Below are 27540 nucleotides of genomic sequence, written 5' to 3'. Positions count from 1 at the left end.
ATAAATTGTCAAATTTTATCAAGTGAGTGATAAGGAAATTAAAAATTACAGTCAGCGTTTTGTGATGGATTACGTTTATAATTTTTAAATGAATTCCTATTCAAACGAACCACTATAATAAAGTTTTCAAAGAAAGTGATTTATTAACAATGTGAAGCTTTTAATTTTGCCTTCGGAAATATTGTTATTGTTTTATTTTTAATTGATAAACTTAAATAAAGATGTCTAATCCTAACAATCCTTTTGCGGGCTTATTAGGAGCATCAGATGGAAAATCTGCTAATGAAAATGGTAGCTCTAACCATGAAAAAATAGATATGGATGTAGATCAATCCCAAGCTGAAGAAAAAATAAAAACAATAAATAATATTGTTCAGAATGTTTTTCATTTTACGATTAATGCTAATGCGATTGAAGGACAGTCAGATACTCAATTAGTGTATCTGGAAGAGCTTGCACGAGCTATGAACCCTAGATTTTACATCGACTTAGAAGCTTTAGAACAAGCTTTGTTTGAAAGACTTCTATTACATGATATTCAACAGTGTGTGATTCCTAAAACAAGCACCGTTTTAAAGGAACATGTTATACAGAATCAAGTGTTTCCATACTTGTTCAGTTCTATGGAAAATGTTTTAAGTTTCAATCAGTATGATAAATCATACATAAGAAGTGCTTTAGAAAAAATGAAGGAACTCATATTTCGCAATGCAGTAACTGCATTAAAACAGCCTGCATTATTTGAAGGACAAGATTTTGCTTCACAATTAGTAGAAATACTACAACATGTTGGTCCTCAAAGTCACACATTCTTTAATGATTTGGTTAATGCTTTTGTAGAAGATGGTAATTGACTATTATTTTTTATACAATTTCAAAAAAGAATGTAATGAAAAAGAATCAAAGATAACTTTTTTTTTACAGGTGATAAAGACTGTCAATTGCAATTAAAAGAAACAATGATACCAGTGTTACAGAAAATTCATACAGATATCCATAAATCAAATATAATCAATCTACCAATTTACATTTTGCCATCTATACAATTATTTGCAAGTGAGTAAAAACATTTAAAAAATCTTCTTACTCATTTCTCCAACAATAGAATGGTTAAAACTTAGTTGTCAAACTTTACTTATTCAGGTAATTCAAATTTGGCACAAATATTGATTGAAGCCTGTGAACCAAAGATTGAAACAAATGGACGATTATACCAAGATTCAGTTATAGGTGCCTTGTTAAATCTCTCTGTGCTTCCTCGAACAACAACAGGGGTGTATGACTTTTTTGATAATCCCATGGATCAGGTAAGAAAGAGAATTAAAATACTATTCTTTTAAAGAACACATGTTTAATTATTGCCTGCTGTATTACTCTAAAATAATTTCTATTCAGTCAGCTACATCAGTGACTGAGACTTCGATTTGGAATGCATCATCACACTTAACAAATAACTTGCACAAAATATTCTTGAGTCTTCTAAAAGGTGGACCACAAATTAAAAATAGATTATTAACTTGGATTGGGAAATGTCTCAAAACAAATGTTGCCAGAGGAAAACTTTGGAATATTCAGGTAAGTCTTAATAATTAAGAAGTAAATTAACAAAAACTGACTTTTCTATACAAATATATTAATTTAATAAAAGTTTTAATTTGGAAATAAAAAATATTCCCTAATCATTATATTATAATAAAAAAACACAAACAATTATAGTTTCCTTATATTAAATTAAAATATTTCTTCTCTAATTCAATTTAGTTCCTAATGTTGATGAAAAAATATATTTTAGGCTGGAGAAATGAGTGCAGCTACAATGACTTGTGTATGTGATGGATTTATGATAAATCTTGGTGCAGTACTATTGCAGCTGTGTCAACCATTCTGTACAAAAGCGGATGATCCAAAGTCACTAAAAATAGATCCTACTTATGGTGCAGTACCTGTATGTGTCTAAATAAAACTATATGCAATTTATTATACATTAGAAAATATTATGTTTAAGAACTTCATGTATTAAATCTATATTAAAATTAAAACATGTCTAGTATTTGATCTCTTTTGTAATTGATTCAGATATTTTAAATGGATTTAATATTTTATGATTTCATTTAACAGCCAGAAGAATGTGCTGCTAAATCTGTACATCTGGACTGCCTACATAGTGAAACATGTTTGCTCCCTGCTCGGGAATCTGAAGATGGACAACCTGTTAAGCGTCCAACTTCAGAATCATACAATTTCGTAACCGAATGCTTCTTTATGACACAGAAATGTATCGATTTAGGTAAGTATACAATAACATTAGTATTTAATTTTAGTTATTTTTGCAAAAATTTTTTTTTTTAAATCATGCACTGTTATCATTTTAAAGAGAAAAATATTTTCTGAATTTCATGTATCAATATAAATGTGTTATCGCATCGATTCGGTTTTGTTACAGGCGTGCGCGTGTGCGCTGAGAAGCTGTATCGCTGCGGCCAGGAGCTGGGCCGCGCGCAGCGCACGCTGAGCGACGTGTCCGGCTCGCACCGCGCCGTCGAGCCCATGCGACGGCGCGCTCTCTTCCTCATGACCAAGTAAACCCGCTCGCCCGCTAGCTTCGGCTCAACCATATGCACGAAACACATTCAGCACATTATTGATGTCCAATCTTTTCTAATAGTTACAAAATAAGTAATCGATTCATGTTTTTAATGTTTGCATAATTCATTGCATACTTTCGTGCGAATAGATTCGTGAGCATCCGTTGCGCGCTACTGGAGCCAAACATGCTGAACAACTTACACCGATTGCAAGCGATGACATGTACGTGGCTGGTGCAAGTGTCGGCGCGTACGGAGGCCCAAGCTGGCTCGTACGCTCCGTGCTCGCTGCAGACTATACGACTACCCATCACCACCCCACCACCGGACACGTTGCGGTCAGCAATATATATTTATTGTACTTGAAGGATGGCTAATATCTACATTCTTATATATCTTATCATAAAAGAATGTAGTTATTAGCTATCCTTTATTGTCTCTGTTTCTAGAACTTTCCTAAACCACATTCTTCCCATTGACTAAGAAAAATAAATGTAAGAGAAAGCTTAAATTATTTTTTGATATCCCTTTGAAGTAACAAGTAACGAAAATTTAGTTTTTCATCCCTAAATTATTTTTAATTATTATTATATTTCAGATGTATTCCAGAGTTCGTCCTAGAAAACACAGTGGTGCTTATAACGATGGCGCGAAGGACAATCAGCGCCTTACCAGATGAAGCAGACATATCAGGCCTACTGCAGCCAGCACTTACACTAGTTCTGACCTTCATGGGTGATTCGACTAGAACTTACAATCCGCATTTAAGGTACGATCTATTCAAATTTATGTAACGGATAGGAACATTTTAATCGTACAATTATATGAACTTATCTTCCAATAAAACACCTACAAATTTTACACTTCTCTTATATAAGCTCTATAATTCACTTATATTCAACAATGACTTCTTTCATTTTGTAAACAATTTGTTTACATTTAATTTACTTTTCATTTAATTATTATTGCGATTCAGCCAATGCAAATTAATCATCACATTTCTTTGATAACTGTAATGAACATGATTATATCATTACATATTGAAGTCAGAGATACATTTGAAAAATTTAACATTTATAATAGGCTAGTTGACAAAATTTGGAAATTAGTTTAAAACTATAGCTTAGCATCTATTTCACCCCAAAAATATACTATTTTAAGAAAAATAGGTTTTTTATGTTAGTATTTTGAGTTTTTAGAAATGAACTTGAAATTGACCGCGAAAAAGGCCAAGACTGTCATGGCGTCTTGAATGACGTCACACCTCGCGAAACAGCCGTGTTTGTGTATGACAGTCAATTGTGTTTTTTAAATAAATAATGAATTCGTCGTATTATAAATACTGTATGGTGCCCCAATGTGAAAGTACAACGATAAAAACGCCAGACAAATTATTCATATACGTACCAAACAATAAATAAATACGAATTAAGTGGTTAAAAATGGCATGGAGGCAAGATGCTCTTATTTTGTCAACTACTAATTCCACAATTTATTTCTGTGAAGATCATTTCGATGTAAGTATTAAATACAACTTGATATATCTATTTATAAATGTATAGTAAAAGAAATGAATTTAGCAAATATAATATATCACACATAACCTATAAAATGTTAGGACTAGAATAGGATTTTATGTTTTTTTTGAGTTAAAACATTATTTTCGTTTTATAAAATGTAATAATTCAAACTCTTCTTATTTTTTTAGTTGCCAAATGATATGACTAATTAAACAGAGTATCATATTATGGGTAAAGACACAAGTGCGCATGAAACCAGGTTGTATACCAACGAAGTTCGAATGCCAAGAAGATATATGTTGAAAAAACAAAGTTTGTCAATAATCGCAGAGTGTTTGAAAGATCCAGAACCAAGTAGTACCCCCAGTTTATCTGCCATAATGATAATTGATGGCAACAACGTAGCGTTCCGCGCTTGTTTCGCGAGGTGTGACGTCACGCAACTCTGATTGGTGTTTAATGTCACGTGATTAAATGCCTCATTTTGTCGATTTTATTTTCCAAAAATATAATTAATCTTTTATTATTTTTGTAGAAAAGTTGTTTTTTTATTTACTAATTATCATGGTTAATCATTAGAAACTCAAAGCCATCCGATTTATTATTAGTGGAAACAAGCCTATTGGTCATGTTTGAAAGATTTAAAAGATATTACATTAAAAATATTACAAATCCCAATTTTTGCCTTGAAATGGGTAAATTAGGTAAAATAAGTACTTAAACTATTTACATTTTACATTTAGCTCACTCTATTAAGATGAGAAACTTACATGAATCGTATCGTGTCGCCTTTGTTATAATTACTTCTTAGGCGCGACCAATGTACCCAGAACCGATTTTAGAGGGTTCGAACCACCTAACTCTACTGATTTAATAGAAAATACGGCTTCCGTTGTTTTATTTATGTTAAGACCGGACCTATATTTGCCAAATATGTAAATGTTTGATTTAAGTAAACAATATTTTATTTTTAGATAGTAAAATAAAAGTTTTTATTATGCAATTTGCAGAGCTCGTCTCGCAGAATGCTTAGAAGCAATGTTGCCTAATCATCCCGACGATCAGCAGCCTTTGAGTAACATCGCGTCATTCTACAGGGAACAACTTTTTAAGGAGCATCCACATAGACTCCAAGTAAGAAATAGATATTATTATTATGTCAAGATATTGTCAGTGAGCTTCGTAGGTCATTGGTATTTGAGATGAGTAGCCAAGCATGAATTTCACAATGGACAATATTTTATAAAAAACATGATAATAGATAATGCAACAATGTAATGTTTAATAATAATTCTTTAATCGTTATATTTTCTTTTAATTGCTTATGATTATTTATATTTTGTTTTATTAATTTTAGCTAGTTCCATGTCTCCTTGACGTATTTGTGGGTATAGAAATGACGGGTCAAAGCGTTCAATTCGAGCAGAAATTCAATTATCGGCGTCCCATGTACCTCGTCATGGACTTCTTGTGGGACAATGAAGAACACAGAGAAGCATTTACGTAAGATATCTTTAATATATATATAAAATTTAATATTTAAATAAATCTTAATAAAGTTAATAATTATATCTTGACTACATTTTCATGCAGTAAAATTAAACTCATAAAGCTACCTACTGCTGGTCATAAAATTAAATCAAATAGTGTTTCATTTACTTATAAATAATTTAGTTATTTGATTTTATTTATGTTTAAAAATAATTAATGGACATTTCAGGCGGTTGGCACGAGAAGCCGAAGAGAATATGGAAGCAGTACACCCCCCGTTATTTTTACGTTTTGTAAATTTATTAATGAACGATGCTATTTTCCTCCTGGATGAGGCTCTCGGAAATATGGCTCAAATACGTACCTTGCAGACTGCACAGTAAGTATATCAAATATATAATAGTTTGGATAGAAAATAAAAGTAAAATCTACATTCTGTGATACATTTTCAAGTACTGTTATTGTCCGCCACAACCTGGCGATTAATTGCATTATTTTGCATTAAAGTGTCTAAAATGTTTAAATCTCAGAGAATCCGGCGCCTGGAGCAACCTGCCAGCTCAGGAGCGCGAACAGAACTTTGCCAACCTGTCCCACGTGGGCACGCTGGCGCGCTTCGACAACATCCTGGGCCGCGACACCATCCGCACGCTGGTGCGGCTCACGGCGCACGCGCCCTACGTCTTCTGCCACCCCACCCTCGTCGAGCGAATTGCGTCTATGCTCAACTACTTCCTTTTGCATCTTGTCGGACCTAATAAAAAGAATTTTAAGGTGAGGTTTCATTTTTTTTTCATATTACATAAAAATATTTTTGTTTCTATATCTTATTCTTATATAGTTAATTGGTTGTCGCCCGCGGCTTCGCATGTTCTAGTGTGCCCCAAGGTTCACATTTGGGCCGATATTATTTATATTTTCATTAATGGAATAAAATCTTCTGGATCTACGTTAAAAATTGGTGTTACACAAGGATCAATTTTGGGTCCTTTTCTATTTCTAGTATATACAAATGATCTCCCTTTCTATGTTAAAGATATTTGTGTTAAAAATCGTTACCAAACAACACGCATAGTGCTATGACGATACTTCACTGATTTTTAAAGTCAACATGACAGAAACATTATCACTGATACACATTTGTTTCACAACCAATAATTTAGTTTTGAATGCTCAAAAAAACAAAATATGTAGTTTAACCCTTCCAAATAGCATTGGATATATTCAGAAGTTTATCCCGTAAAGTTCTCATTTATTGTCCCTGACAGGAAGACTCATCTCCGCAGCATACGGTTATGAAAAGTTAGACAACTAACTGATATTGAGACCGCTTGTCTAGTATATTTTGGTTATTATCATAGTATTATGTCGTATTGCATATTACTTTGGAGGTAACGCTACAGATATTGAATCAGTTTTTATTTAACAAAAGAGAGCAGTCCGGTCTATTTATAATCTTGGAGCTAGAGACTTCCTTGGGGATGTTTTTAACAAAATAGGAATACTCACTGTTGCGTCACAATATATTTACAACAATATTATTCATAGTAATTGATCACTTTGATAGAATCACTGAAAATCATTGTATGCTCACGAGACGGATAAGTTTATAACGCAAAGTTTCCGACTCCGCAAAGTCAATAAATCAATCAATCAATAAATCAAATCAATTCTAAAAAATACATTAATAAAAAAAAGTATATTATCCAATACAAGATTATATATTATAGATGATAAAAAATGTAATTGTATTTTAAATGTTGGATAAGAATAACTACTGAGTTTCTTGTTGGTTCTTCTCGGTAGAATCTACATTCCGATAAAAAAAATACTACTTACAAAACATTAGACAGGATTATTAAAAATATCATGGCAATTAATTGTTTTTATTAAAAGAAATTATCGCAATTTAAAAAAATAAACTTTTAAGCTTTAAAAAATAATTATTATACACTGCAAGTGTGTTGCATTGTTATTATTTTTATTTTTAGAAGATTACAATGTTGTGTTTTAAAAACATTTAGCAGGTATCTTGTTCTATGTTAATGCTAGTTTAAAATTTTATTATTTAATTTAAGAGTATATTACTTCTTTTTTTATTATTATTTAAAAATAACTGTAGATAGTAGTACACTGTATCAGTCAGTATTTTTGAATACTATATTTTATGAATATGCCGATGGTGTTTCAAATATATATATTAATAAAAAAGTAGCCTATGTCCTTCCTTTGGGGCTCAAGGTTACTTCATACGTCATATCATTAAATTCCGTTCAGTATTTTGGCCGTAATAGCGCAACAAACAGACAGAAAGAATTACTTTTATATTTATAATAATATAATATAGATTATCTTATCTTAGAAACTTATACAATTATGTGACACGAATCATATTATGTGGCGCAGCAATGATTATTAACAGTTTTTTTTTTATTTAGTCTTATTTATTGTAATAACACTAGGATAAGAAAATTGTTAAAAAATTGAAATAAATAATTTATTAACAATAAATTAAAAACAAAAACGTATCTATTAAAGAGGAAATTCATCTTGTCGTATATGAAATTATGAATGATGAATTAAAAATTATAAGTTATTTTTATAATCGGTAAATGACTAGCTTTAATACATCGATGGAATCTTAAGAATTGCCCAATACCATTACAGACTACATTTTTTCTTTGGAATTTCATTGTTACTAACGAATAATTAAAAAAAAAAACAGGTAAAAGACATGAAAGAATACGAATTTGAGCCGGCTAACACAGTGCTGGATATATGCCGCATGTACGTTGAACTTGGAAACAATGAACGTTTCTGTGCTGCAGTTTCGGATGACGGCCGCTCGTACTCTCCACAGCTATTCACATTGGCTGAAGCTGTCTTAGGTATAAATAATTAATATTCTAATTACATCAAACATGTATATAAATTATAATATTATAGATATTCGTTAAGGTTGAATATTACATATATCAATACAATACTTGGTAATAGGACTTCCAGTTTAAGCTATGTTACATTTTATAAAGTTATCTTATTCTTGTCTCAGTACGCATCGGAGGTGGTGGATTAATAAGCTCATTGCAAGAGGTTGCAACTCGCGTAAGTACAATTGCAGAACAAAGGCAGCGTGATGAAGAAATACTTGCAAATGCGCCCGAAGAATTCTTAGATCCCATCATGAGCACTCTCATGTTGGACCCTGTCATTCTGCCTAGTTCAAGAACAACCGTGGACCGTACCACCATTGCTCGGTAAGTTGATTGAAATAATGCATGAGTTCTCTTACTTGGAAATCACGACATATACGAAGAAAACATTTTTTTTGTTAATAATTCCATTTAATTACTCCAATTTTATATATGATCTTTCGCATCAAAAGTAGCTATTTTATTATGATCACAATTATAATTTTTATTTTGTATTTTTAGGCATCTTCTAAGTGACCAGTCAGATCCATTCAATCGGTCTCCTTTGTCTATGGATCAAGTTAAATCAAATACAGAATTAAAGGAGCGAATACATTCGTGGATAACTAAGCAAAAACAGAGCATACCAGAAAACCGGACAAGTACTTCCTAAATATCTAGCCTTTTTTAAAGTTTACATTTTAACTGAACTAGAGAAGTTAGAATTTCTATCGCCAATATTATCATAATTTATATTTTTTCTAAGCCTCACTATGGCCACTGTACTAGGAGATTCTTTATTTATATTCAAATTATACTTACTATTTTTGTCCCTACTTGCTATGAAGTTCAGTTCAGTTTTGTATGTGGTTGGGTGCTCACTAATTTATAGTTGATGATTCTTCTTTATTTTGACAGATTTGCTCAGGTCTTACAACATCAAATTACATAATTTAATTATTTTAACTACATATATAACGATAAAACGTCCAGCAATCAGTATGTTCTATTGGAAAAAATAGACTATTAATAATCTTCTGTTCACATTATTTTACTTTTTTGTAACTATTATCTAACTTAATGTCGGGGACTTCTTATAGGTTACCTTCCAACATAACTAATATTAATCCATATCTTTGTGATAAACTACGATTGATACGCCTTTCTAGCACCCTAGGGTGCGTCAACCGCAAGGGTAGACATATATGATACTCAGACCAAAAAATAGATTTATGTATTAGTTAATACAATAATATCAGTTGCTTAATATATATCATAACCTGCAACGTGTCTGTTATTCTTTATGGAGAGAACGTCATCACAGACTTACTTGAAATATATTATTTTTAAAGCATAGGTCTCCTATAGTAATATCACGATTACAATAAAAGGTAAACATCTTCTCTCATTCCATGTATTTCTATCAGAAATGATGGTAATATATATTGATATGATTTAATCAAATACTTATTCTAAGGGAATTATGTGGTGTTTGTAAATTGTTTTAGATGCTTAATACAGAATAATTGTAACATTTTTTAAGATTATTCACAATATCTAGTAGACTACAAAAAAATACTGGGAATGTTTTTTTAAGTTAAATTTTTAAGTATTCTTAATATGGAAAAATCTAATAATTTCAAGTAATTCATCCAGTAATTAAACAGTTGTGACTCTGATTAAAGTATGAACTAAAACAACAAGTGTCTCAGTTTTTTTAATAAATATTTTGGCAAAACCAACTTTATGGACTATATTCAAAATGTGGTCAGTAAATAATACATTTATTTTATTTTGTTATAAACAAAATGTATAATACAAATAAATAACAAGCTTAGAATGTTGTTTGCGTTCATTTAGACTTATGCTAGAAATAAACTATGGTTCATGTAATAATAATATATAATATATTCTTAATTGTACCTTTTATGTGAAATGGGTTCGTTCTCTATTCTTATTTTTAAAACCAGTTTTGTAAGTTTATTGCAAATTGAACAATTTTTTTGGTTTTCACCAAAATCTGTGGATAACTGCATATTAAATTATATATGGTACACATTCTATGGCTTTTATTCCTGGAAAGAAAAACGAAGGGCTCTATACAAAATGATTTATTGATATTGAATGTTTATATTATATCTAATCTTGAAACCCTTATATTGTATATAAAATTAGTTTTAAAGCACATGTAAAACATAGGAACCAAGTATTATTATTTTTTGGTTTATATATTAATATGCACGTGCCTTCTTAACTCAACTTAAACTCAAATTCCTTTATTCATTATAGAAGCATTACTTATTAGCATTTACTTATTGATTGTGAAATTAAACACTACCACCGGTTCGAAACAGATAATACCCCGACCTGAGAAGAACCGGCGTAAGAAACTCAATTGGTTATTCTTTTCTTTAACAATTTTATTATTTTCATATATTCCATATTAAAAGAAATAGCCAGGAGGCGATCGTTTCATTCCCAAAGTGTAATATCAATCATAAACTCACTAATTGATAATACCTTTCGCACACAAGAGTTGATTAACATTTTTTTTTTTGGCAGTAGAAGCATTTCGTACGCTTTCTGAGATCCTGTTGTAGAACCACATATCTTGATTTCTTCAAATTTATACCTCAATGATTCTTTAGCTCCTTAGTTATAGATTGCGCGAATAGCCCTCTTTTGTTGCACCAATATAATATGGATAGCGGCTGCGTTACCCCACAGCGTAATACAGTAAGAAATTATACTATGTATCAACATTGGTAAATAATCAATTTTTTTTTATCGCAAATGCTGCTAAACAAAGGCATACTTATCTGGCTATTTAAAAAAATAACTTGCTTACAATTTTATTTACTAGCTTCTTTAATAATCATATCATAAATTTCATAAAATTTGATATACGTAAACTTACCTTAATATTCAATATGTTGGGTTTAAATAAAGTAACTTGCTTATATTATTTTACATGCTTTCTACACTTGCCTTAATTGAATACCAATTTGTTTGATTATTTTAATTACTATATTACGTTAAGGCATAAGTGAGCCTGGAGCGATGGAGGGGAAGAGGACGACCTAAGAAGACATGGAAGGAGTATGTGGGGAGGGATATGAGAGAGTTGGATGTGAACGATCAGATGGAGAATAGAAGGAAAAGACATGCTGCGCCGAACCCTAATAGCTTGGGACAAGGGCAGGGAAAATAAAATTACATAAGGCGTAGATATACGTAATATGTTTTCGTTTGAGTAACATCAATTCTTTTTTCTTGGTATTGGTTACAGGATAAACTTAAATATTTATATATATTAACCTATATCATTGCCTCACCTAGATTTGTTTGGAGAAGAGGCTCTAAACAAATTAAAAGCAACCAGAATTAATAGAAATAAATATGCAAAGTATTCTCTGAATTAGTTAATATTTATTTATTTTTTCAAAGTATTTTTATTAAGATATTAAGTGGGTAAGAATACCAAGGGAGCCTTCGCCATTTTTATAGAATACCTAATATTTTAACGAATTTTGTATTTTTTTACCTAATCAAGACAGACGCTGTGCAGAGCTGAACGGACATGTGACACTTTTCTCCGCAATTACAGGGATGTAAGCTTTCTGTGCGATGCAAGCAAAATCAACGACGAGTATCCACAAATTAAGTAAAATTAAATACAAGTTATTGTACATAATATGAGATATCAAACTATCCAAATTGTTTTTAGTACAAGCATTACACTATAGTATCAAAAAATACAAAGACATTGCTTGTGGCGCGTGCCTAATGTTGTTTTAAAAATATTTGTTTGTGTATAAGTTTGTTATAGCAACATTTTACGCCTAATCCGACCACAGACAATCATGTCATGGCGGAGTAATCAGCTGTTAATTGCAATGCCGATGAGTAGAAATAAATCGTTTTGTTTCGGTCATTAATGCATAATTTTATCTTACTTTTCCTTTCAATTAAAAACATACAAAGTGATATTTAGTTAAAATGTATTTTTTAAAAGTCTAGGAATGGCGCGATGTCCTATGTCATCTGTCAGTTTTATTCATTCATCCATTGTAGTGCAGAAAAAAATGTGACTTGTTTGATAAATTCTGTTTTATCCATTAAATGCTAGATGACGGTTAAACACAGAGGTTCCATGTTTACTTATCGTTTAACGAACTCACCGGTAACAATACTGTATAGTATAATCATTGAAATAACTACGTAGCGCAGCTTTTATAAGGCCTAACAAATTCCCTCTACAAAGAACCTGTGCGGCGTCGGCGGTTTCTGTTATTTTATTGGACATTATAGTGGTTAAGTGTTTTAGTTTATATGTTATAGTTGATGCAAAAATAGTTTATTTAAGTGAGTGTAACGTATCGAATACGAAAATGTCGGGTCGTGTTCGAAAACAATCGGACTGTCCTGTTGGAAAACAGGGTCCTATGAGAGCGACACTGCCTGTGTCGTCTGTGATGAAGCAAAGTGGGGGGCTTAAAAAGAATGCAGCCAATAGTCCGACACTTTCGCCAACAAATGTGTGGCGAAGAATATCACCAGACCATGCCCTTTCTGGTCAAAGAAGTCCAGGAGCTGTTAACTACAAAGGTACTCTCTTACGATGAGTTATTGTGTATTAGAAATGAATATAAATATTTTTATTTTGGCTAATTTACCTTAAAACTTTTTAGAAAAGCTTAACTAAACAACTATGTGAGTTTATATGGTTATTCAATATAAAAGTGATTGTGATATAAATGCTAATATTTGGTTTGAATTAGTTATTGTTTTTTATATCAATAATACTGTCATAGGACAGTTGGTATAGACCATCAATACATTCAATCTTCATTAAAATCTTTTTGTTTTCAAGCATGCTTTAAACTCTCTTCCTTAAAATGATTAAACTGCATTAGTTACTAAATAAAAGTATTATAAATTAGGAAATCCAAACTAAAAATAGCAAATCCTACATTATTAAAATATTTTGTTTATATAATTATAGGCAAAGGAAGGCTTGGATCCAATGTAATCAGACGCACAGCCTCTCTAGATACTTTATATCACAAAGGACAATGGCCCAGGGATTACTACCTCCACGCAGGCCAGCTACAAGTTGATAAGTCTACACAAGTAAGATTCCAGACTATACACACACTTTCTGTTTATAGATAAGCTGCTATTTATTGTTGTCAGAAAACATATATACATATAGTCTATTCAAATCGAAGTAGGAATAAATATAAACAAACCTTAGATTTGCTTAATTAATGCAATATGCTAATAGCTCAGCTATATGGTGCACTACAAAGAGTTTATAATTAATATATCTTTGTTTAATAATACAATACTACTACACTTAACTACATATTTATTATAACTAATTTTACTTCCAAAATTCCAATAAGTTTTATCAACATTCAAAACCCCTTTTTTCGTAAATGTTGTTTGTTTGGCTTTTCTCCTCTTATGATTGGAATATAGTATATATCTAGTAATAATTCACTGTTACAGTTTCACTTTGATAGAATTAGATCTATATTCTAGATTATTTCATATATTTTATAGTGGCTATTTAAATATATGTATGTATATAATCAAAAACAAATAAGAGTTACAGATAAAAAATATATTAAAAATTTCTTTCTAAATACTTTTTTTTATAGGGATGGCAGAAAATTTAAATTTATATCATGTATATGGCTATTTAGGATCAAAAATCCTCATCTTTAATATATCATTAATTATGATTTTTACTTTACCAAAATAACATGTAGATATTTAATTTGAATGTAACTCATTTATAATAAAAGGTATTGCATACTTTTTAAAACAAATTATATAACTATATATTCTCTAGAATTTGCTTACTTTATTGAGTCTCCAATTAATTCTTACTTTGTATAGTTAATTTTGTTATTTTATCTGACAATAATATTTATTGACTAATCGGTTGAAGTGTTAAATTCATGTTGCATATTATTGCAATGTTAAAATTCAGTTCATTTATTAGTTGCTTGAGTTTATTGATAAGATTTTTTTTTAATGATGGATATAATTATTAAGCTACATTTTTATATATTAAGTCATTAATAAGTAATTTTTCACAAGTAAACAATTTTCCTTTCCTGTCAAGATATAAGAAAGGAGCTTTTCTTATTCACTATATTGTTTGTTTACACCTTTGTAACAATCATTTATTTTCCTCTAAAGATAATTACATATTTCTATGTACAGAATAAGTAAATGTGAAGGAAAACATGGGAAAACCTAAATGTGTTAGATAAAAATCCGTGTTGATCTACATGTGTTATGTGTATCCACCATACAACATTGGAGCAATCTGGTGGTATAAACTCCATACCTTCTCCTTAATAGGTCTTAGCCCAACAATGGGACATTTATATGCTGCTACTGCATACTAAATGAGTCTATTATTACTTTACAACAGTACAATCATCAAATAATATCATAAGAATATTTTAAAAACGAATTTAAGTATTTATTAATAGTAATAATTTATTGATATAAACATATGCTAATATTTCTATGTTTTAAATATTTCTTTCATAATAGACAGATGATGGAGGTGGACTTTCTGGGCGGTCATCTAGGGGCTCTGATGATGACAAATTGGACCGTTTCATTTTAAGAAGTCGTCTACAAAGACCTCACAAGTCCACAGCATCAGGAGAATATTCCACACATTCAATGAGTCCAGGATTTTGTGAGTACCTTAAATAAATTCCATTAAAATTATATATTAGTGTAAACTATTACAATAAAAAAATATATTTATCATAATTTAAAAATAAAAAATGTAATAACTGAACAATTTTGTAACCACATATTATTTTATTTTTTATAGGGTCCCGTTTTGGTAGTGGCGGTGTACCTTTAAGAGCAGCACGGTCTTCTGTTGAGGGTCTAAACCAAGAAATTGAAAGACTTGTTCTTTGTCCAGCTAGTGGTACTCAGACTCCACATCTTGATAGACTACGAGATAAGGTTAGATTTTTTTAAATTTTATGTATGTAATTGTGTAACAATTATTATATAATACCAAGTAGCATACAAAATATCTTAGTGTGATTATTATATAAAGCTAATATATGAAACTACTCATTGCATTTACCTACAAAAAAATTGTGATACTATACCTATACACAATCCCTCTTTTTATTCCCCTGAGGGGTATAATAAAAAAAGTGCTTTATGTCCTTCCTCAGGACTCAAACTACCTCCATACTAAATTTAATCTTAATCAGTTCAGCACCTTAAACATGAAGAGGTAACAGATGAAGTCACTGACTTTGGCTTCACCGTCAAAGACAAAAGACTACAAGTCAAAGACAAGTACCTTTTCCTCATTAGGAATTTAAAAAATTTTAAATGCAAATTTCTATATGTTTTGGTCAAATTACCAATAATGATTATGGTAGAATTGCAACCACTGGATGAACACTAGTATAAACAAATCTGTCTACAAGAATGAACCCTTTTTTAGAGCAAAAATAAATATACTCTTAAACATTTTAATTAAATATGTACAATGTTCATATTTTAGGTTACTCCTGAAGGTCATCGTGCACCACTTGCAGAACTTCTGAGGCGTTCAGTCAACACACAGACTCCTCATGATCTTTGTCATACAGCTCATTCTTCAGGTATATTTTACTAATAAGATTCTTAATTACTGCTTTAACATCATTTTGGTGTTTCCTTAAGTGTATATTTAGAGCTAACTTTCCTTGCTTGATCTTCTTTAATATAAATGTTAAACCTTTATTGCTTTAAATGTACAAAATATGTTTAAAATAAGATAATTTATCATAGTTACTAAAGATATCATAAATTAATTTTGTAACTATAAATTATGGTAAGATATAAAATGATTGTGAATTATGGGTATAGATCCTCCATCACGAGGTTCACTCTCCAGTGCGGGCTCAGCCGAGCTGCTTGCGGCAGGTCTTAAATCTATCTTTGTTTCCAATTAGAGCACACTACAACTTAACAAATATGATCTGTATTGCATTGAATAGTAGTCCCTTTTATAATAAATTGTTCTCCAATATCATATGATGTTTTTATAATATTTATTGTAGTTGTTGCAGTGTGCTCTTATATTTAGAAAATCCCTTACCTATTAGATGTTAGCACGAAACACAATAATTATTAACATCCAAGCATGAGAATTTTTAAGTAAATTATTTATTTTAATATCTATATATAACTGGCTTGACATATAAACATCGTTTAAGCTTACAAAAGGTAAGTTTGTTTTCTTTTTATGCCATCATTGAATGAAGTTTCAAATGTCTTAACTACATTTATACTCTCTAAACAATGTTTATAAGTAAGGCCATGTATAGTTTATTCTTAGTAATATCAGGTTTTGAGTATAAATTATTTTATTAAATTGATTAAAAACTTTGTTATAATATATAATATGTATATCCTTATAGGTATATATGAATTAGAATAAATAAAGTAACTATTCATATCAAAGTATTTAAAAAAATACATCCCATATTGGTGGTAAAGTTGTTTAAATCTAACATCTACTTCTTGGAATTGAATTGAAACTAATACTGTTACTACAAAATACTATAATTACTATTACCACTAATTCTGTAAAGACTATAACTTGTTAGTAGTTTTAGATTAAATTTTATAAATGAAGACAGGAAATTGGTGTTTAAGAAAAATTAGTTTATAAATGTTTATGTTGACTTTTGTAATGATTCTTAACAACAAAACTTATTTATTAGTGTTATGGGTGGTGGACCTTTTTAGTATTTTATAATGTAATTAAAAATCTGGTTTTCGATGCAAAGTGGAACAGTGTGTAGTCAATTCATGATTACATCATCTCAAAATGAGAACCATACCATTTTATGTTTACAATAATTATGATTAGTTGCATGGTGGTTGTATTAAGAGGTCATGTTTTTTAGATTTAGATCAAAAAATTCAAAAAGTACCCTATAAAATGACGAGTATTCATTAAAAATAGTATTATAAAATTATTAATAGCACATCCAATATAATTAATATTAAATCATCTGCAACCTTTGTTTTGGTAGACAGACAAGCTTTTTAGAAGTTTAATTTTTATCTTAAAAGTTCTGTAGAATTACTTACATTATTTTTGTATTGATTTCATTTCAGGTGGAAGTGTGTGCTCATCACCCGATCTTGATGGTTCGAAGCTCGGAACTTCCCCACAAATTAATCGCTTCTTAGCCCGGGAACCTCCAGATGGTTGTGAAAAGGTAACATTTTATGATGGTGTTGTCTTACTTCAATTTTTATTTTGCTATTTCTATACTCTTTTTTTTATATTATAGGATAGGATACTCACGCCCTTATCAAGCTATTAACTCAATGTTAAAAATTTAACAGACAGACAGAGTTTTCTTTACTTTTATAATATTAATATTGGTGTTTGTTTATACCCCATTTTTTAAAGTTTTTATATTATTTGATTTTGCGTGTTTTCCTTTGATCTAAACCTTAGTTATTATTGAAACAATGAATACAACGATATACAGGGTAAGTGTTTCAACTGGGGGGCAAGTCTGAATCTATGTTGAATAATAAAAAATAATCAAAGAACACTTAATGCCGAGTTTGATGAAAAGTAAAGTGTCACCGTTGGACTATTTAGAAAATCAATATTCCTTCGCATTCTTGCTAGGAAAATCCACATAGTTTTAGACTTGGTGATCAACGTCAAGTTTAATAATTCATGCCTGGCCATTTATTTATGCCTGGCCCGTAGCAACAGCCACTATTGTATTTAAATACATTAAACAAAAACAACTGATTAACAGGTTAACCTCAAAGCCGGCGAGGGCTCGTACACCGAACCGATCTCCGTGATGAAGCCCACCGTGCACGGGTTCACGCTGCGGCCGTCCCTCGGCTCCGCCTTCCAGCCGCTGCAGCCCACGCCGCCCGCCGAGCCGCTCTCCGAGCCTCACTCCGAGCCGCACTCCGAGCCGCACTGACTGACGACTGCCGCCTCGACACCGACATGCACACACATACACTCGCGAACCGGCACATGAGTAAATACCCCACAGAGACAAAGCTCCTAGGGAGTGCACAAAATCTATGCCTTTTTTTGGTAGGGTTGTCACATGAGGAGAAATAATTGATTTATTTAATTATATATAAATATTTTTATTTCAATCCATCGAATATTATAAAAAATTACAATAACTTTAACGCGTTATTTGACTCTCGTGCCCTAAGATTGTCAACTAGCTGAGCTGAAGCAAGGCGTGTATGTGGAGGTCACCGTCATATCGCCGTGCTTTGTTGTGCAGTATTGTAGCTATCGCTTTGCGGTTCTATAAAGCTTTGTCTCTGTGGGGAATTTACTCATGTGACATCGGCCCCGGACGAATCCCCGAACCTCGGGAAGATATTGACACGCTCCTATATATCATTCGACACGGACTGGGATGAATCCATCCGGTTCGAGATGTTGCCGCCCGATACTGAATAGACTTGATGGAAATATTTTATGATTCGAATATTTTTAATATCAAAATTAATTTATTAGACGTCGATATACAAATGTGAAAGTTGTGTCACTTATTATGTGGTAACATAAATATCTTGACCCATGCTAAGAGCGGGATTTAAATTTATATATAAAGGCAAACCTTTACTGTCACCAAATTTAAAGGTTCTTAATTTTTATTTAGTCAATATTTTTCAATATTCAATCTCTCGTAACATTAGGTATTTTCATTCTACATTATTCATCAAGTTGTAAGTATCAAAGCCATGTCGCCCGCCTCATATGAGTAAATGTATTATAATTTCGATAGAGAAATCCTTTGTCGTCGATTGAAAATGGCGTTTCCTTGACAGCTGAGTGAACAGCTAGCTATGATGATTTAGGATATAGTATTAAACTAGTACCTGGCTCTATTCAAAATTTTCAATATTTTGCTTTATATAAACACGTTACTGTGAAAATTCGTGGTTTTTATAGTTTAATTAAATAAATCAATCAATTTTATTTAGTAATATCAAATTACAGTTGATTTCAAATTAATACTTTCGCCTTTATATAAAAAAACAATTACAGCCTTTGGATATGATCTTTTAAATGAAATGAAAACAAAAAATCTGTTTTAAAAATTTGTCAAAGCGTTTTTGTTATAATAAATCGAGCATGTCATTAATATATTAAATAGTTGTTAAAGGGAAATAGTACAATGTGTGCACCTTTTAATTCCAACTCAAGTGTATACTACACATTCAACAATGCAATAAGCAATTAAAATCGTTGTAAAAAAGCCTTTTTTTAAGGAAAACCTATCAAATTGCTAATATTTTAATGGCATGCTTACATTTAATTAAACCGGATACAAACTCTTTCGTGTTACAAAATATTATGTAAGAAAATCAAAACACTTAATATTTTGTTATAACATAGCATGTTGGTAGTACTTATTCATACTTATCTGAAAGAGTACAACACAAATTTAATCAGTAGTGACAATAATTGTATATAAGTTAAATTTTTCTATTTGGATACTAAAAATATAGCAAATAGCTATGTCCATTGTAATAATTTAGTAACCTAATGTTTGATGTTTGTCAATTTCCATTGAATGAGGACATTTGGTGTCGTTCGAAGACGCTACCGACTATTTCGGAACTGGATTTAGTTAAACCAACCAAAGCAAGGTCACTAACCGTTTTGCGTATTATTTGCATATTCAACTTGAGCACAGATTTCATATTACTATATCGATTTGATTTTCGTATAGAGTATTTAGTATCGTTTAATGATGAAGTGAGAGGAAGTGAAGAAGCAGACGCGGAAAGTGACTGGATATCAATTTTGATCTCAAATATTCTTTAAAATGTGTGTATATAAACTGATATATTATGTATTACAAATTAATAGTTCGAATAACACATTTTTAATTTTCATTTAGTATTCTGAGTAAATTGCTATTATGTTTTTATCTTTGGTGATAAATAAACTTGGACCAAAATTCTCAAGGGCCAGAGTATCGGAGACGGGATGGGAGTGGTAAGCTTGATCTAGGCTGTTTTTCTAATGAAGATAGCTTTAAATAATGGGATTTGACATAAGAAAGTGGAAGAAGATAGACTGATTTTTGAAATCTTTACTCATGCTTTGGTACAGGTATCTTGACAATGATTATAATAAAGTTAATATAAAAAGAAGTTTATACTAAATAGCATGTGCGCCATTTGCTCTTAATCTGGTATTAGAAATTGAATTATTATCGCCTCGTAGAGGTAAATTACACATAGATAATAATATCAACGTTCGATTGTATATAAAGAGTATGTATACAGCTTTTTTAAACTTTTCTTAAGAAATGCGTAGGGTGTCAGGTATCTGTACTGGGTATATTGGATAGACACGGTATTCGTTATTATATCATTCGGATAGGAAAGAATGGACCATGCCAATTGGATCTCTCATTTTGGCCAAAACGCATTTCTATCATCGAGACTGATAACGTAGAATGTTGAAAACATAGTTAGATCTGCTTATTTTTTTTTAATGTTTTGTAAATTTCGACGGCAGAAAAAATATATATTTTTGACGGCTCACCTTTGGAATATAGAGTATTTTAAATCTTGTCATTGCTCAAATCAAAATTTTTATTAAGAGCCATACTTATGATATATGCCGAATTTCAAATGTAAACATTGTGATTGTAAATTTCGAGTTGCTGATATTTATATATTATAATTTATATATGTGTATTGGTTATTTTTTAACAAATGAATGTGATATGTAAGTGAATATTGATTGTTACTTGACAACTTTCGGTACTGAAACACGTGAGTGCTTGTATCTATTTATCAGCTAACGTTCATAGGTCTTGCACAAAGTAAGCAGTAACCACGAGTTGTGAAGTGTTACCGAAGGTGCTGAGGAGTGATTTTTAGATGTGTAAAGTGAGGGCTGTTACTGGCTTGTGACATGACACGGTAGGATGTTGAATATCTTTTGGACTTACGGTAACTGGAAGGCAGTTTATTTTTATTTATCGGTGAATGTGACAAATGATCAATTCTAAAAAATGTTTTGATATTTGTACAAATAATTTCGTTTCTATTTTTATTAAAGTACATGTATGTAGATACTTTAAAAAATATTCAGTAGTATTATACAAAGCTAATAAAAAAGTCATCTATGATTTCACATTCATTAGTAGTAAATATTTAATAAGGATAATAATAATATTCGCTGCGCAGAAAATGAAAATCATTTAAATATGAAAGACAAAGCCGAGCCAGTATTTAAAAACCGGATTACTGTGTAGATTTTTCTCATAAGTGCAATATCTAGCTGTAATGTTGACAAATATTCTAGCGAACCGTGTACGTCGTTAAAATGCGAGAATGCTGTATCAAACTGGAAATTTTGTTTCGTCTCCTCTCAAATCCTTTACTTAGTTGCACATTTATAACAAAATATGTACAGTTTCCGTAATTGTAAGCTTTATAATTGCATTGCTTCCTGTTAGCTTCCGTGACGTTATAGATTACCCACACACGAACCCCAAAACGATGTTATGCTTTATTAACATAATACTTACAATATTTAGATTTATGTCACAGGTCCAGGTTGTACTTTAGGATTTATCTTTCCCGATGTCGTTACCTAATTTAAGGTTTAGTAAGTTTAGGTGACCCGAAAATATTAGCTGTTAATAAATGTGTGCTATTAAAGGTACCCTTACCAAATCATTTTATGTAAATCACTGGGTGTGGAGGAAGTTTCTACGTAAAGTTGTTGCCACATTCCACTACTACCTACCAATTATTGGAAAAACATATTTACCACAAACAACTTTATGTAGAAATGTTAATGTTTTTTAAAGTACATAAAGATATTTTTGTATGTTCAGGGTAGGAGTTGTGCAAGATGTACCATAAAAGTAATTTTGCTAGGACCTTAGATTTGATAGTTCTTTTATAGATGGTTAATATTATTTTAATGTTTGCTTTTAGATGATTGATAAGTTTGTAATTTTTATTACTATGATATTAGATTAAATACTAACATTAAAACTAAACCAAAAGTGCCCATTGAGATAAGTTTATAATTCAAGCAAGCCTTTTGTTCAGCATTTTGTTAAAAATAATGTTTAGGCGACAAAATTAGTGATTAAGAAAATTATGAGAGGATTGTTGAGTTTTAGTTTTCTAAAATTGTTGAGGTTTATTGAAAAAAATTCTTTAATTTTTTTTACGCGTAATGCTCGACAAAAGGCTTGTTTTTAGAGGCATTAATTAACATCAATAATAATAGTATCGATTTTAAGTAAAGATAAGAATGGTTTTATTATAGTTTTGTTTCAGAGAAGAAATTCTAATTACTATTTTTGTTTCCAATATTTTATCACTTTTACCTGTTTTCATTGTAATGTATCTTGCTGTATTGCAGACATATCCAATATACAGACTGATTTAAGAACTGCTTTTTTATTTTAATAAAAAGTTACAATGGCTAGTAAGCATACTTCTTTATAGACCCAAAATACATAAAATTTCGACAACTTTTTAGGATAACTTTATTTAAAAATAGAGGTTCCAAACTAAACTATTCATTTATTATTTTACTTCTCCGCATTTAAAGATAATGAGTTTTTGCATGAAATAAAATAAGCAGCAGAAATAAAAGTCAAACATAAAAAAACTAGTTAAATTTATTAGTACTGTATACTACGTTTTGTTTGTATGTCATCTAATAATATTCTGAGTTCTTCATCTTCAAATCTCCCTTCTAAAGATGGAATCAACGCTTTTGCTTCTTCTGGTGTTTCTGGACATAAATTTGCCAAACTTGCAACTTCAAACTTATGTAACTTTTTAGACTGGAGTAGACTAAAATATAAAAAGTAATATAATTATTAGAAAATAATGGAAAGGAATTGTAATGTATGTATACAACATTACAGTTAAGTTTTGTTTGAATACCTTATTCCGAGCTTCTATCAAGTATAATTTAAATTTGTATTTTTTAGGCATAGTAGTCATTTGTACTCACTTTCTGACAGCAGTTATTGTTTCTTTGTTCTTAAATTTCTTAAACATATTGGTGTATGTAAGTGTCTTCATAAACACTTCAGAGAACTCTTGTTCCTCTTCTGCTGATTCATTTTGAGCTTTTCTATGTTCCAGTAACATGTCAACTTCAGATATTAATAACGTTTCCGCATTTTCAAATTCTATAATAATTGAATATAGAATTATGTTATATACACTTAAACTATAATAATTGGTGTGATATATGAATTTGCTATACCTTTAGGAAATTGTAAATCAGCAGCGTCTTCTTCAATTACATCTTGAACGGGTCCAGACATAGTCCTGTATTAAGGATATTGTTAAATAGGAGAATTTGAACTGTATTAAATGTATTAAAATTATAAAAACGAATAAATTAAACTAAAAAATAATTTTATGATAATCCGAACAGTTTATATAATTTAATTTTGTTAAGTCAAACCGATTAAATTTTCATATGTTTAAATAAATAATGCCGGTTACCTAAAAAGTGAATTGGTAAAGGATAAGAAATTAATAAATATAGCTGGCTAAGTACTGGCAGTTAAATCTTTACTTATTGACAAGTGACAACTGACAAATAAAATGACAGTTTACTTTTTTATATTTATTGTACGGCTTTGGAGTAACAAAATTCTTTTCCTCAATATTATTATTTATTTCTTGAATAATTAATGACTACTATAAAAAAAAGCTTCTTTTCTCACTAATAACGACAAATTAAACTAAATGATGATGGGAATAATTAAGCTGTTTTCATTATACTAAATAAAAACAGTTTAGTTATTAAAACGAACAGAATGTTTGTATTCAGTCATATTGACAATTATTTAAAGTATTGGTAAAAAAATACATATTTTTAAAATATTTACCGAATTGAGAACAATAATTTAACGCTAATAATGAATGCAGTATGCCGTCAATTTGTTGTTTTTATTTCAGTTTTCTTTTATATAATAGTTTCATACTTCTCGAGATTATTTTTTTATATTTATTTTAATATTAAAAGATATATATAACCTGGTAACCTTGATTTTGACTTTGCTTAATGTTTATTTACTTAAAATTTTAAATTTATTTAGTTTTCATTAAAATAATACATCTTAGCATGACCAGAAAGACATATATAGCTTCTTTTTTAACTATATGAGTATCTATAAAGTTAAATCAATTTATACTTTCTATAACCCATAACCTTTTAAATATTGTGGTTTTTAAAGGTCTCTTTTATAAATTGTTTTGTGTTAGATATTATTTTACTTATGCTGCACCATGTAAGCGTATGTAATTGCCACTTTCATTTGAATATAAACTTTTCCACTGATCAATCTACTTGTGAATAATTCCATCTAAGCTTTGTTCTTGTACTTATTGCAGGTTGTTTATGCCATTGAAAAAAATATTTTGCTCATAGCTTGTTAGCTATATTAGCTATAAACTATTACACGTAAAAACAAATAATAATTTATGTAACAAAAAAATGTCTGTTACGCCTACAAAAACTAAAAATGATCTAATTAACTTTATTCCAAAAGGTAAAAACTTTTATAATGATGCTAAAACTTGACAGATATCTTATGTGGAAAATAGAAAAATAAAAACAAATTTTATTTACAGAAATAATAACACCAAACAAGGACAGTCCGGGTATTTCAAAAACAGTTTATTCACACATAACTAATCTACACAATCTTTTAAGTGATTGGGCGACTATTAGAGAAAAAGGCTTTAAGATATGTAAATCTATATCTGCACTAAAATTATATGAATATAAGGATGACTATTATCCACACCAAACAAAACCACTTACAGACAGCTTATTAGAAGCCCTTGACAGCTTAGAGAATGTTATGGAAGGTTTGTTAATACTTTCTACATTTCATCTTAAACTGCAATATATGAAATATTAATTTTTTTATGATTTTTTTAGGTGTTGGCATCATAAACAATCAAATGCAGGCATTAGCCCAACTGCAGTATACTCATGAACCTGTCATCAACACTTGGTCGGCTAGTGAAATTGCAGAAAATATCCTAAATATATACAATAGCTTGCATAAAGAATTGAATTTGAAAAAAATCATCACAGGTGTATTTATTTTTCAAAAATCATTCAACACTCATTATTAAAAATTAACTTAATTGATTCATGTATATAATTATTCATTCATATCATACTTGTTGGTGAAGGAAAATATGGTGAAGCCTGAATGGGTCGGATGAAAATCTGCCACATCAATCACTCACATTGGAGCGACATGGTGGATTAAGCTTTAAACTCATCAAAAGGAGACAACATGTGCATTAGCCCAGCAATGGGACAACTATAACTATATTTAGAGTCTGTTAATTTTTACTTTATATCCCTAATTCTAGATTAGGACTTTATTACAGCAATAACATACTATATACCAGACAATTCTATAATATGAGTTTTAATATTATAGTCAAACTCAACGACTAATTATATTTTTTGTTTCAGAAAACATTGCTCACTGTAGAGATGAAAACTTAATAGAAGTGTATGTGAGTTCATGGGAATTTGATACTTATTTAAGTATGGAATTAAGTGCTTATCTGTTTGCTGACGTTGGTTTAGCAGGAATCACATAACATTTAACTAAAAGAAAACATATAAAAAATTAAATCATTTATTATTGCTTCTAATTTATTAAACAATATAAAAACGAATGTGTAATTTTATTGGTCAATGCTCTTTTTTATATAAAATAAAAAGGTTTAAAGTTTAACTACTACATTAGATTATCTCCATTCACAAGCTTGTTTTATACTTACAGACTTATTTTCTATGGTTTATTGGAATGTTAAAATTCAAGCAGGTTAATACCGATCCCGCAACTTCTCCATCAGTAGGCGTTCCAGCTGTTGACATTTAGTCACAAGAACATAAAATTATACTTCATTTTGAAAAGTGAATACTGAACATTACGATTTTATTTTAAACTAGCTGAACCTGTGGTTTTACCTGCACGAAATTTATAAAACTTTACCTATAACACACAAACTGTCTTCAATTTCACCCCATAGAAGGGTAAATAAAAAAAAAGCATATGTCCTTCCTCTGGACTCCATCTATCTCCTTACCAAATTTCATCTAAATCGGTTGAGCGATTTAAAAGTGAAGACAGAGAGAGTTACTTTCGCATTTATAATATAAGTGTAGATAGGTCTTGATTATTTTACATTGTAAATTATTATCAGATTTATTATTAACAGATTATTATTCTTGAAATAGCTTGAAGACAAGAAAAACACATTAAATATTAGTACATGATACACATATATGACACATGCAGGTTTCCTGAGAACATATTTCTCAAGTGCAAATCTCAAGAAAATATGAACATCACACATGGCAAGACAGTGCAGGTGCTTGGCCGTATTTGAATTCAAGTTTTCGTTTACGTATTCGCATCTGACCCTACCTACTAGCAGTGGCAGTTTGAGTGTTATTGACTACTTGAGAGGTTTCTATGTATTTGTTACTCTGTTACTTGATACATAATACTGACTGTACAATTTGTAAATGTGAAGAAATTCTACATGGTACTATGTTGTGCAAGCCCGTCTGAGTAGGTACCTACTACCCACTTATCAGGTATTCTACCGGGAAACAGCAATATTTAGTATTGTTGTGTACCGGTTTGAAGAGTGAGCCACTGTAAATACACGACATATAACATCTTAGTTACCAAGGTTGGCGGTGCATTGACGATGTAAGTAATATTTCTTACAGCGCCGATGTCTATGCGTGGTGGTGATCATTTAACATCAGGTGGCACCCTTCCCCGTACAATTAATTACTAATATAAATGTTTAGAAATATATGGGAATGGTTAATTCTTGATTAATTCCTCCAACCGTGGTATCTAAAATGTTATATCTCTTTTAAGACTATAACAGTGACATATATAGATGTAG

At 30.4% G+C, this 27540-nt stretch overlaps 4 protein-coding genes across 7 annotated transcripts; 3 read left to right on the top strand and 1 right to left on the bottom strand.

Annotated features, from left to right (window-relative positions):
- The first annotated feature begins 8 nt into the window (after positions 1 to 8).
- On the top strand, positions 9 to 10500 carry LOC125068533 (ubiquitin conjugation factor E4 A). Its single transcript, XM_047677729.1, has 16 exons — positions 9 to 846; positions 925 to 1056; positions 1144 to 1307; positions 1396 to 1575; positions 1793 to 1945; positions 2119 to 2287; positions 2444 to 2579; positions 2735 to 2923; positions 3184 to 3354; positions 5116 to 5239; positions 5463 to 5608; positions 5826 to 5975; positions 6127 to 6370; positions 8322 to 8484; positions 8649 to 8853; positions 9031 to 10500. Exons 1-16 carry the CDS (start codon positions 222 to 224, stop codon positions 9179 to 9181), a joined length of 3102 nt encoding a protein of 1033 aa, XP_047533685.1. The 5' UTR covers positions 9 to 221; the 3' UTR covers positions 9182 to 10500.
- Positions 10501 to 12376: 1876 nt separating this feature from the next.
- Positions 12377 to 22963, top strand: LOC125068173 (protein FAM117B-like). Of its 2 annotated transcripts, XM_047677213.1 has the most exons (8): positions 12377 to 13116; positions 13514 to 13641; positions 15085 to 15235; positions 15377 to 15516; positions 16076 to 16175; positions 16423 to 16479; positions 17683 to 17786; positions 18348 to 22963. In XM_047677213.1, exons 1-8 carry the CDS (start codon positions 12900 to 12902, stop codon positions 18522 to 18524), a joined length of 1074 nt encoding a protein of 357 aa, XP_047533169.1. In that variant the 5' UTR covers positions 12377 to 12899; the 3' UTR covers positions 18525 to 22963. The 2 variants fall into 2 exon arrangements, with proteins under 2 accessions (XP_047533169.1, XP_047533170.1); XM_047677214.1 differs by lacking the exon at positions 16423 to 16479.
- A 256-nt stretch (positions 22964 to 23219) lies between these two features.
- Positions 23220 to 24165, bottom strand: LOC125068299 (DNA-directed RNA polymerase II subunit Rpb4). Its single transcript, XM_047677408.1, has 4 exons — positions 24082 to 24165; positions 23837 to 23901; positions 23579 to 23759; positions 23220 to 23415 (listed from the first exon to the last, which is right to left on the bottom strand). Exons 2-4 carry the CDS (start codon positions 23895 to 23897, stop codon positions 23241 to 23243), a joined length of 417 nt encoding a protein of 138 aa, XP_047533364.1. The 5' UTR covers positions 23898 to 23901; positions 24082 to 24165; the 3' UTR covers positions 23220 to 23240.
- A 466-nt stretch (positions 24166 to 24631) lies between these two features.
- On the top strand, positions 24632 to 26262 carry LOC125068268 (cyclin-dependent kinase 2-interacting protein-like). 3 transcript variants are annotated; one of them, XM_047677364.1, is made up of 5 exons: positions 24632 to 24872; positions 24976 to 25133; positions 25216 to 25455; positions 25529 to 25687; positions 26081 to 26262. In XM_047677364.1, exons 2-5 carry the CDS (start codon positions 25079 to 25081, stop codon positions 26209 to 26211), a joined length of 585 nt encoding a protein of 194 aa, XP_047533320.1. In that variant the 5' UTR covers positions 24632 to 24872; positions 24976 to 25078; the 3' UTR covers positions 26212 to 26262. The 3 variants fall into 3 exon arrangements, with proteins under 3 accessions (XP_047533320.1, XP_047533318.1, XP_047533319.1); XM_047677362.1 differs by having other exon boundaries at positions 24632 to 24878; XM_047677363.1 differs by having other exon boundaries at positions 24632 to 25133.
- Positions 26263 to 27540: the final 1278 nt, after the last annotated feature.

The sequence above is a fragment of the Vanessa atalanta genome, chromosome 13 (assembly GCF_905147765.1).
Source record: "Vanessa atalanta chromosome 13, ilVanAtal1.2, whole genome shotgun sequence".
NCBI lineage: Eukaryota > Metazoa > Arthropoda > Insecta > Lepidoptera > Nymphalidae > Vanessa > Vanessa atalanta.
The sequence above is the reverse complement of the archived record's forward strand: the minus strand, read 5'-3'. Positions and strand labels throughout refer to the sequence as shown.

Coding starts and splice junctions, on each gene's coding strand:
- LOC125068533 (XM_047677729.1), top strand. CDS start 222: ATGTCTAATCCTAACAATCCTTTTGCGGGCTTATTAGGAGCATCAGAT. Junction 847..924: donor TAATGCTTTTGTAGAAGATG/GTAATTGACTAT, acceptor TTTTTTTTACAG/GTGATAAAGACTGTCAATTG. Junction 8,485..8,648: donor ATTGGCTGAAGCTGTCTTAG/GTATAAATAATT, acceptor TTCTTGTCTCAG/TACGCATCGGAGGTGGTGGA.
- LOC125068173 (XM_047677213.1), top strand. CDS start 12,900: ATGTCGGGTCGTGTTCGAAAACAATCGGACTGTCCTGTTGGAAAACAG. Junction 13,117..13,513: donor AGGAGCTGTTAACTACAAAG/GTACTCTCTTAC, acceptor ATATAATTATAG/GCAAAGGAAGGCTTGGATCC. Junction 17,787..18,347: donor CTCCAGATGGTTGTGAAAAG/GTAACATTTTAT, acceptor ACTGATTAACAG/GTTAACCTCAAAGCCGGCGA.
- LOC125068299 (XM_047677408.1), bottom strand. CDS start 23,897: ATGTCTGGACCCGTTCAAGATGTAATTGAAGAAGACGCTGCTGATTTA. Junction 23,760..23,836: donor TGATTTACAATTTCCTAAAG/GTATAGCAAATT, acceptor CAATTATTATAG/AATTTGAAAATGCGGAAACG. Junction 23,416..23,578: donor ACAATAACTGCTGTCAGAAA/GTGAGTACAAAT, acceptor TTTATATTTTAG/TCTACTCCAGTCTAAAAAGT.
- LOC125068268 (XM_047677364.1), top strand. CDS start 25,079: ATGTCTGTTACGCCTACAAAAACTAAAAATGATCTAATTAACTTTATT. Junction 25,134..25,215: donor AATTAACTTTATTCCAAAAG/GTAAAAACTTTT, acceptor TTTTATTTACAG/AAATAATAACACCAAACAAG. Junction 25,688..26,080: donor TTTGAAAAAAATCATCACAG/GTGTATTTATTT, acceptor TTTTTGTTTCAG/AAAACATTGCTCACTGTAGA.